Consider the following 11,813-nt stretch of genomic DNA (forward strand, 5'->3'; position numbering starts at 1 on the left):
AGTCCAACATGTAGTTTATTTGAGTGATATGTCCAGCCAATGTGCAATGATGCTTTAACTATTACTTCCTCCATGAAGGGACCAAGTCACCTAAAATATGTATTACTTGGACAAGGCTAGATCCAGAAGGATGGATGAAACTTTAGGATGAAACCAGTTTCAGGTGAGACATCAGAGGAAAACGTAAGTCACAGGTGGCAGTATAGGAAAAACATTAAAATTTCCCCTACTGAAGATTTCAGAGCTACAAGTATATCAGAATGGTATAAAACAGGGGTCAGCAACCTGTGGCTCTGAAGCCAGATGTGACTCTTTCATCCCTCTGCTGCAGCTTCCTGTCATTGGTCGGCTCCACAATTGATAGGGCTTTCAGTTAGGACAGAAAAAGAATGCTGCACAGGAGGAGACTCTATGGTGGTGGAACTGGACTTCCGGTCAGCTTGAAAATTGAATGGGGGGTGGGCTTCTGTTTAGGGCCTTTGTGCCTCTTTCTGTGTTTAAGATTGCTGACCACTGGTATAAACCCTTTCAAATGGTTAACTTAAAACTATTTTCTAATTTTGATGAATCTTACTCTTATTAAAAACATAACCAAAACCTAGAAGAAGATAGTTAAGTGTGTCTTTTTATCAATTGTTCCTTGCTGTTTAAATCAGGCCTCAGAACAATAATGTAACATTTAGGGAAAAAGATGCATCCCAGGAGGGCAGCAGTAGAGCACAAGATAGAGAAGATCTCCACAGCCACCATGGCTTTTCCCCTAGTGCTAAGATAGGTTGGAACAAAGGAGACCCATACACTGCAGAAAGCCAGCATGCTGAAGGTGATAAACTTAGCTTCATTAAAGCTGTCAGGTAATTTACGAGCAAGAAAAGCCACAATAAAGCTGGCAATAGCTAAGATACCCATGTAGCCCAAAACACAGTAGAAGAAGAAAGCTGAACCTTCATTGCATTGTAAAATAATTTCTTGGGACTCTGATTGCATGTTCAACTCAGGGAATGGGGAAGATGTCGACAACCAAACAATACAAATACATATTTGTAAGAGAGAGCATGAGAAGACAATAGAAAAGGCCAATCTTTTCCCCACCCATTTCCTCATAGGAGAACCAGGTTTAGTGGCCATGAAAGCCACAACCACAGTAATAGTTTTGGCCAGGATACTAGAAATAGCCACTGAGAAAGTGATGCCAAAAGCTGATTGTCGGAGAAGGCAGGTCACTTTGCCAGGATGGCTGAGAAAGAACAAAGAGGAGAGAAAACAGAGCAGAAGAGAGACAAGGAGGGTGTAGGTGAGGGACCGGTTGTTGGCTTTGACAATGGGAGTATCCTTGTGCTTAATAAATGTTCCAAGTACCCAACATGTCAAGAAGAAGAAACAAAGAGTCGTTGAGGTTAACCCAATTCCTAGGGTTTCTTCAATATTTAAAAAGACCACTCGTTTCACAATGCATTCTATCTTTTCCTCATTTGGATAGTGATCTTTTGAACATTCAAAACAGTCATCCATATCTGAAAAAAAAAGTCATGGAATTTGTCATCTACACATTTCCTAGTTTTATTTTTGAGTGGGGAGGGACCACATGTTATTCTTTTTGAGTTGTTTCCAATAGCTCTAAGTTTGATCATGTTTCTATGTAAGCACAATTTTAATTCTATTTTATCATTTACGGTTGGCATAAAATGAAGTGCAATTAATCTTAAAATGCAGTCTTTCTAATATTTTTGAAAATTGGTAAAATAGAGACAATTTTTAAAAAATGGAATAAGACTCTGATGATCGATGTAAGATTTGAATAACAGAAGCAGATGGAGAAACATTTAGATTCGTCCCAATGTAATCCATTTAAACCCTGTAGCTTTTCTCCTTCTAAAGGGTGAGTAAACTAGGAAACATCGGTATTTTTATTTTGAGAAAAAAGGTATGATTTTACAAGAAAATACCATTGATTTACTTTCGATATTGCTGTTGTTCAGTTGCTAAGCCATGTCTGATTCTTTGCTATCTCATGGACCATAGCACACTATTTTCCCCATCCTCCACTGTCTCCCTGAGTCTGCCCAAACTCGCGCCCACTGTGTCAATGACACTATCTATGTATCCAATGCTATTCAGTCTCCTTCTCCTTTTGCCTACAATCTTTCCAGTGAGTCCTCTCTTCTCATTTGGTGGACAAAATATTTGAACTTCAGCTTCTGTTCCTGTCCTTCCAAAGAAATGTCAGGATTTATTTATTTTAGGGTTGAACGCTTAACATAGGAAAAAGTATATTACTGTGTTCCAATGAATTTTGGCCTGACCTTTGTGATGCTTCTATGTTATATGAGATAACATTAATAGATTCTACAGGCAGCCCCCTTATATGAATGTTTGATCTATTCACAAATCTTCCCTTTTCTAATGAAGCTTTTTTCATTTCCCTTATTTTCATGCTTTCATGAAAAATGGAAAACAGTGGAAGAAGTGACAGTTCATTGACAACTAAACTGACCTGAACCATTCAAACATTTGTTAGTTGTATTTTGCAATTTTATCAGCAGTCATTTTTTATTTTAATTTAATTTATTCTCCTTATTTTGTAATCTAGTTTTGCACTGGAATTGATTTAAATTGCAACTAGAAGCTTAAATGTAACTAGATTCTTATTTCTCTGCCCTGTTTGAAAAAGGAACATTGTGGCTCTCAAAAACTCTATGGCTCAATGCATCTATAGTTTGCGTTTGTATAGCAAACATGACCTGTAGGCATCTCAATGGCAAATTGTGTTTGATCCGCAGATAAAGAAATGAATATTTGCCATAAAGTATTCATAAATCTAATAATTGTATACATCCTAAATGTGTTACAGTTTGCTTAAGAATATCTAATGAAAGCTTCCTGGAATGTCTAACTTACCCATTTGATTTGAAATCTTCCCTTCCGGACATTGAATACAGTCATAACAACAGAATTTTTTTTCTTCATCTCCTTTCTTCCAAAATCCAGGGAAACAATGATCATTACACTGAGAAAGTGGAAGAGCCTATTGATAAACATAAAAGGTTTTGAAAAGGGCAATCTTTAAAACAGTTTCTCATTTTTTCCCCTTTATGGAGACAGATAATATTTTACATCCCAGTGGGCTGCTGAATTTTATCATCTTGGATTTATACTGTGCATTAAAAAGGTGTTGAAATTACAAGGATGTGTAAGAGGACTTGAAGAGGGGAAAATGTTGTAATATAGTTGCAGAGCCACGCTGAATCACATAGGAGAAAACAAACTCCTAAAACGCCATAACATCCTGATAGTGCATAACATAACATCCTGAGATGTGCCTTACCAATGACGTCCAGGATTTGACCATACATAGACAGAACTTTCCTGAGTAGTAGATTAGAGATTGTACTTTTACAGGCTGTTTTTAATCACATGCTATTGCTCCTCCTGCCTTTGTCCTATCTCAATAAAAGGGGCTCTCAGACCCCCAATCTGGGTCGCTCCATCCCGAGAAAGATCGTGTCCTGTATTTTCTCCACATTGGCCTCATGGACGAACCACAGGAACATCACATTTGGTAGCAGACGATGGTTACATTACAGAAAAAGAAATTAAATAAAGGAAGGAAGACCTGCCTACTATTCAAGAATGGACACTGAAAGTAACAAACCTAGCTGAGATGGCTAAAATATCTGCATATCTCAAGGACCATTCAAATGAGAGACTGGAGTGGAGAAGATGGATTGACTATACTCAAAATAAATATGGGACTAAGAAATTTCAGATAGCTTATGACTAAAAAACTAGGAATGATATAAGTTGTTTAGAGCAAGCCTAGCAAGGAGGAGTTAAAGCTCAAATGAAAGATTTTATTAACTTTTTAAAGTTTATTTTAGAATGTTCTTATTAAAGATTTATACCCTGTATTGGTTCTAGGAAGCCGGGGGGGGGAGGGGAAGGTTGGGAGGGGGGGGGAGGGGGGGGAGGGAAGTAAATGTTTGTAAAAGTTGTTTTTCAAAATTTTCAATTAAAAAAATCATACTACCAATCTGTCAATATAGTAAATGAAACTTTGCACAGGACATGACTTCCACCTCGTTCAACAACAGAAATCAGATTTGGAAAATCACCAGCTTCAGTATGGTTTAACAGACAATGATCAACAGATCATAATGGATCAAAATGTAATTTGTGCAGGCTGTAGAATAGAATAGAGTAGAGCTGAGTAGTGTAGAGTAGAATAGAATAGAATAGAATAGAATAGAATAGAATAGAATAGAATAGAATAGAATAGAACTCAACTCTTTATTGGCCAAGTGTGACTGAACACACGAGGAATTTGTCTTTGGTGCATGTGCTCCCAGTGTTTGCACAGGACATGACTTCCACCTCGTTCAACAACAGAAATCAGATTTGGAAAATCACCAGCTTCAGTATGGTTTAACAGACAATGATCAACAGATCACAATGGATCAAAATGTAATTTGTGCAGGCTGTAGAATAGAATAGAGTAGAGCTGAGTAGTGTAGAGTAGAATAGAATAGAATAGAATAGAATAGAACTCAACTCTTTATTGGCCAAGTGTGACTGAACACACGAGGAATTTGTCTTTGGTGCATGTGCTCCCAGTGTTTGCACAGGACATGAATTCCACCCCCGTTCAACAACAGAAATCAGATTTGGAAAATCACTAGCTTCAGTATGGTTTAACAGACAATGATCAACAGATCATAATGGATCAAAATGTAATTTGTGCAGGCTGTAGAGTAGAGTAGAGTAGAGTAGAGTAGAGTAGAGTAGAGTAGAGTAGAGTAGAGTAGAACAGAACAGAACAGAACAGAACAGAACAGAACTCTTTATTGGCCAAGTGTGATTGGACACACAAAGAATTTGCCTTTGGTGCATATGCTCCCAGTATATATAAAAAGACAAGATACATTCATCAAGAATCATAAGGTACAATACTTAATGATAGTCATAGGGCAAAAATAAGCAATCAGGGAAAAAATCAATATCAATATAAATCGCAAGAATACAAGCAACAAGTTACAGTCCTGCAGTCATAAGTGGGAGGAAATGGGTGATAGGAATGATGAGAAGAATTATAGTAATAGTAATGCAACCTTACTGAATAGTTTGACAGTGGTGAGGGAATTATTTGTTTAGCAGAGTGATGGCATTTGAGAAAAAATGTTCTTGTGTCTAGTTGTCTTGTTGTGCACAATCATGATTACCTACCTGGTTAAATCCAGGGTGCCAAATAATTGTGTTCCCCTGAATGATGAGTTCTTTTCCTTTTGGAACCTTGGACCTAAATTCTCCAACTTTAACTCTCTGAAAAGATCTGTTCGGAAAAGTGATCATGTTGACAATGTCAAAACCACCTTGGCCTTCCCTTTTGTCTTTAAAGAAGACTCTTTCTCCAGCTGAGTTGTTAAAAGAAATCCCTTGAAGGAATGTGTGGAGCTACTTGAAGAATGATAAGAAAAAGGGAGTCCAAAAGAAAACAAATGATTAGGGCTACAAAGATTAAAACTTCCCTTTATTTTACTCTCATTTTTCAGGAAATGGAAAAAAAATGTCTTCCTAACTTGAAATAAAGAAGAAGAAAATATCAACCCTGAATGAAAGGTCAATATATGAGGTTTGGAACTCGTTTTGATGGTATTAGTAAAGGATGATAAGTATTTTAAAGCAACAAGCACAACAGTTTTCCTGGTAGTTTACTTTAAGTCCAAAACCTAACATAATTTCATGAAGTTTTAAGTTTCTGGGTGTTATCATCAAAGAGGACCTGACTGGGGCACTCATCTTCTTGTATTCTGTAACTTAGAATCACCTCTTACACCATCAGCCTTGCTGCCTCAATGTTTCTATTGATATGTGATTATAGGCCAGAGCAAACAAGTTATACTCAGTAGTGGATGAGAATGACTATCCACTAAAACAAAAGGTAGGCAAAGCATCTTTTAAGATATTACCTGCCAAGGCTGAAGATCTGGAAATTCAAACCTTTGAATGATTCTCTGTTGGGCTCTCATTCTCACTGCCTCGTGCAAAGAATGGGCCACTGCATAGACAGCATTGTAGATACTGTAGCTTTGGCCAGTCAGCTGCAACTCAAACAGAGGTGTGGGCAAATCCCCCAAATTCTCTTCTCCACTACAAATTTCATCGTACATTATGGTTAATTCCTCATTTGGAAATGAACAGTCAAACAATTGCTCCCAAACGTTTTGAAAAAATCCGTTTTTGTGGGTTGAAGGCTTGATAGCTTGAAGAAATTCTTCAAAGCCTTGAACTTCTCTTGAGTGCACTGTAAAAGAAAGGGCCCCGTAGAACAACTGGAGATCCAAACCTCTTTGAAATGCTGTCAGTATGAAATCAATTGGGTCCATCAGGATCCAAACCTTTCTAAATGATGCACTCTCTTTATCCTCTAGCTCACACAGAAACACAGCAATTCTGAGCCACAAAATTGTGAATGATTCTCCATAGACAAGAAAAGCATTTGCTTTCTGATCTGTTAGTTTATTGCAGATAATTGAGTTTCCCTGAAGTAATTCAGACACATTCTCCAAATTAACTAGTTGTGGAATATTTTGTGAGAAAGCTGTGCAGATGCCATTCTGGGAAAACAATGACTGCAGTTTCTGGAAGAAACGTTCTCCTTTATTAGTATCAAGAGTGAAGACTCCAATCCATGTCCATCCAAAATAAAGAAGAAGTTGTATAACTCCAGTGTACTGATGGTCCTCATGTGGGACCATGCAATAAAACGAAGATAACTTAGTAGTCTGGAACTCTTCTTGGGCAAAAGAGCCATAAGTCAACTAAACTAAAAAAAGGAGAGCCATTATTCATGAAAATCAAGGGGAAAATATGGGGGAAATGATTGCTTTCTGGATATATATTGAATGAAGTTGTCCCTACACTGAAAATTTCTACAATTACACATAGATTATGGAAGATGAACAATATAAGCAATAAAATCTCAAAATGAAATATTTTCTCACCATTATGAACCGTTATGAACCAAAATTAGCATCCTGATATAGAGTTCCAGAACATTTATTCCCATAAACACCTCAATTGCTAAATCTAGGGAGAAGCAACTTAAAAGCAACCAAGGAGAGAATCAACTGAGAACTAAGGAGAAATTTCCTAAATCAACTGATGGAGGAGCTTGCCTTCAAAAGTGTTCCATCAATGAAGGCTTTCCAAAAGAAACTGGACAATCATTGATCTGAAATAGCATAGGGTCTCCTGCTTGAGCAGGACATTGGACTAGAAGACCTTCAAGATCCTTTCCAACTCTATTATTCTATGTTCTTTAGAGCTAGACTTATTGAACTACCTTCTGCTCTGGATGCTGGCAGAATAAAATATTTAAGCATAAAATCCATGAGATTCTGGAGAAATGGAAACAGTTAAGAATATTCTACCTTAGTGTTTTACATACATACATACATACATACATACATACATACATACATCTCCAAAAAGACCCAAGTGCACCAATCACCCAATAATTCCAGAAAAAAGCAGTTGAGTTTTATACCAAACTATTTTTATCAGATCCCAATGAAGACAGAGCAAGGAGAGGTACCACCTATTACCTGAAGGCAGTCAAAACACAATATTTGGCCACTTAAATAAGTTTAAGGTTTTTCTTTAATTTATGTTTTCCATTTTAATATTCTGATCTGTGATCATGGCAAAAAAAATTCATTTTTGAATATTGCATTCCCTTGAGCCCAAACACTGCATTGTGGAATCAAATTACAGAAGGATTGCAAAATGGACTTCAGTGTAGTTCTGCAGAAAGACATAGCAAACATCTAATATCTAACATTCATCACAAAAGAAGGCAAAGTTTCTATCTCATCCCCTGCCCAAATTACCTGTGGAATTTTGTAGACGTTTACACTTTCTGCCATATAAGATGATGTATCCGAGCCTAATCCTCCTACAATGGCCATGAGATTCTTCTGACTGTCACATTTGTAGTTAGGGACAAATCCCTGGGATTTGAAAAGCAGGTCCAGAGTGGTGCGATAGGTCATCCTTGGATCATGGTAACTATCATGGATGTGGAACCCGAGAGTGAGGTTAGGTAAGATCTGGAAGTCCTCATTGATCTCCTTCACAGCAAAGACTAATGCAAGGATGTGCTGGTAGAATTTAGTTATTATACTGCAAATAGGTTAAATACACCCATTGAAAAATGATTCTACAATTCTTGTAAGGGGACAAAATCTCTATAAGAAGAAGAAGCATTTCTGTCTCTTATTGAAGTAATAAATGACAGTTTTCTAAAACACTCAATAATTAGAGCAGAATTTAAATATACTTTTTACACAATATTTCTATGATTTGAAACAGATGTGTACTACAACAATATAGTAGCTTTTTTCAAGCTACCACTTTTATTTTCTATCCACATAACAGAGAACTAAATATGAATAGATAATGTAGACTTTATTTTAAAAAGTATGTTAATCTCATTAAATGTTCCTCAAAAGACTTCTTGCAGCATATGTTTCATACATTTTACAAGAAAGACTTTAATTATTCCTTCTCCCACACCCAAATGCATTTGAAAGACAAACAAGGTTAGATAACATATAAAACCCAGCATTTATGTTCAAACAGCTTTTATTTATATAAGAAAGATTTGGAGGACTTGGTTAAGATTGAAAACGGCATGTAAAGAAAAGAAAACCCTTACAGTGGTAAGCCATAACCTTTTAAAGATGGATGTTCCTTAAATATAATTTCATAAAAGTGGTAAACAATTTGAGACACCATCCCACCAATGACAAAGTCACCCGGTTGGTACCACTCATGTGGAACAAGGAAAGCATCCCGTGCAGGGCACCTCAGAGTAACTACTTTGTTCATCAGGAATACCATAGGGAGAAACTTCATGACTTTCTGCTTATGGTGAAAATATCTGGGCCTATCATTCGAAGAGATGTTCTGGCAGATAAGACAGGAGGAAGAGAATATGTGGAAGTGAAACTCAGAGAATCAGCATTACCCTTTCCTTCCTCCCTGTGGCTCTTGAAATATTTATAGGGATTGTTTCTCACGTCCTATCCCCTTCTTCACAGAATCTTTGTTGTTTGGCCTACTAGAATAATGATGTGATTTCAGCAATTCATAAGGGACATAATTACCATTGAGCAATAGGCAACCTGGAAATTTTCTTTATATAATAATAGGTGAAATGTCTAAAAACTATAGGAATTTAAAAATTAGGACCTGAATCTTAGTTATCACTTGCTTCCTGAAGATGTTCAAGGAGTAAAATGGAAAACATATTATACTGATGGAAATAAAGTAATGAAGATTGTAGGTATTTTTTGAAAAGACAAGATATTTTATTCCGTTTTGAGAGTTGCTTCTACCCTATTTAATTCATACAGCATAACTTTGTATTTACTGTTACCCAGCACAAATTATTTCTGTCAAACAAATTACCTGCCATGGTTTTGCATTTTCATATTTTGGTGATTTATGCATCACTAAATGCTTGTGATTAGATTGAAGTAAGAAGAGAGCATGTAAAGTTTGAGCCAATACATAGACAGCATTATAGCTGTGCCCAGTCAACTGTACCTCAAAAAGAGACCCAGGAATGTCCTCCAGCTTTTCCTCTCCTGTACAAATGTTGTTATCGACTAGAGTTGAATGAGAAGATGGCAATGAACAATCAAACACTTGTTCCCAGAAAAGTGGGGGGAAACCATCTTCTTGAATCCAAGAAGGTTTTATAAACTTTAGGAATTCATTGTATCCTGAAATTTGCTTTGGGTGAATTGTAAAGAAAATGGCACCATCAAAGAACGGTCAATCCCTGGAGGAGGAGCCAACGTCTCAACAATATGAACATGCGGTCTCGAAGCTCCAGAAAGCTGCCCAATACTTTTGCCACTGGGTGGTCCAATTGGACCTAAACCATCCCATAGAGACGTTGAACAGGAAGAATACATCTTGCTGATCTCAGGGACAACACAAAGTCCCTGATTGATCCAAGAGAAGTTCTTCAAGCAGGCAACAAAATGTCCAGCCCCAGGCTGATGAAGTTGGGACCGCTACAGAAGGGAAGGGAAGTGGAAAGAGAAAGTGTGTCCAAATGGTGCGGAAACTTTACTGTTTTGGAAAAAACAGCCCAAAATTATTATTTTTTAAAGTTAAATTAAACCTGAAAGCAGAAGAAAATAAGCAGCATAATTAACCTATATTGGATTCCTTTGGATAATGTGTTTCTTTTTCACTGTAATTTTACTTTGTGGATTGAAGGGCTCACAACTTTTTTTAAAAAAGAATATGGATCAGTTTTTCTTGTTCAATTTTTTATTTTTATTTTTTAATTTAGGGATTAAGGTCTTCTTTATTTCAACAAGGACTTTTATTACTTGCTTTTTCTTTTAAGTTTGAAATAACATTAGAGAGTGGGAAGCAATACTGCCACTTGGAGGCTGGAGGCTTGAGTTTTTGAAACAATGCACTTTCCCTTTTCCTTTTGATCTCACTGACTTTGCATCTCGTGGCTTGGCAACTTGTTTATAGAAAGTGATATGAAGCAAGGGCATGAATTGCACTTTGAGAGTCTTACTGGCAGTGGGAGAGAAAAAGAAACAGAACCTTCTTTTTTGAAGATCATAAATGAACTTGTGTTTAAGCTAATTTAATATAAGAAGCCTTGAAAGCCAGAGTCGCAGTATCTACCAGCTTGCCAAAATGGCACAATATTCAAAAGAAACAATAACATTGCAAAACATCTTGGCTGGAATTCAAAATTTATTAGAAATAACAGGGAGAATTGAGAAGAAGATGGAAAAAATAGTGTTTATAAAAGCAAAAAATGATGGGGTCAGAGTCCCAAAAATTGAAGGGGAAAATGATTATAAAGACAAGACAAGTGGTTACTTTACCAGTGGAGTGAATGTGGTTGAAAGTAGGAAAAGGGGAGTATGGAAAAGGGAATTAGATTGAAAGGAACTATACCCCAGATTTCAAGGCATGGAAGAAGAAAAAAGAAGAAAAAAGATGGATTTAAGGAGAGAGAACTTCTCAGAAACAAGATTGACAACTAAAGATAAGATGATTAAAATAGCAGATGGAGGGCATCGAGATTACTTATGTGATGTTTAAGCAACAAGCTGCGGAGACAAGTCTACAAAAAGTTTATTAAGGAAATAAATAAAAGATCAATTCCACAAATGACAAAACAAATAAGACTGTATTATTACTGGAAGGATACAGGCTGATATATGAAAGTTGAAATAAAAATAGTTAATTTTAGTAATTAGTAATTTAGTAATTTCTAGAGTGCTATGTCAAATAAACAATTGATAAGGATAATAAGGTACATACACATGTTGGTTTGATGAGAGGAAATTTGATATAATTAGCGAATGAATTTTTGTTTGTAAATAATATCTCTAAAAATAACAATGAAATGACAAGGGATATACTGAACTGTGTGTGTGTGTGTGTTGTATTTGTGCTGATAAATAAATAAAGGGAGACTAGTATAGATCTATTTCAAGCTATTTAGCTCTCATCAGCTAGCCATACCCTTACTGGGATTCGAGCCTGTGCTATATTACATCGTAGGCAGACGTCTTAGCCATTAAGCCACAGGATCTCCTCCTTATCAGCTGAAGCCAGGGAGGAAGGTATATATTTAGTGTCACAACCCCTGGTATGCCCCAATTATGGGAGGAAGCTAACTGCTTCCATATCTGTCAATCGGCTCGTCACAAGAGTCCATCACGACAGAAACCCAATATTTTTACTGTTGCCTTTTGTACATTTTT

At 36.6% G+C, this 11,813-nt stretch overlaps 1 protein-coding gene across 1 annotated transcript; it reads right to left on the minus strand.

Annotated features, from left to right (window-relative positions):
• Window positions 1-612: 612 nt before the first annotated feature.
• On the minus strand, window positions 613-8,913 carry LOC116521768 (extracellular calcium-sensing receptor-like). Its single transcript, XM_032236425.1, has 5 exons — window positions 8,714-8,913; window positions 7,887-8,178; window positions 5,964-6,815; window positions 2,899-3,025; window positions 613-1,514 (listed from the first exon to the last, which is right to left on the minus strand). Exons 1-5 carry the CDS (start codon window positions 8,911-8,913, stop codon window positions 613-615), a joined length of 2,373 nt encoding a protein of 790 aa, XP_032092316.1.
• Window positions 8,914-11,813: the final 2,900 nt, after the last annotated feature.

Source organism: Thamnophis elegans, chromosome Z (assembly GCF_009769535.1).
Source record: "Thamnophis elegans isolate rThaEle1 chromosome Z, rThaEle1.pri, whole genome shotgun sequence".
In the NCBI taxonomy this organism is placed as follows: Eukaryota; Metazoa; Chordata; class Lepidosauria; order Squamata; family Colubridae; genus Thamnophis; species Thamnophis elegans.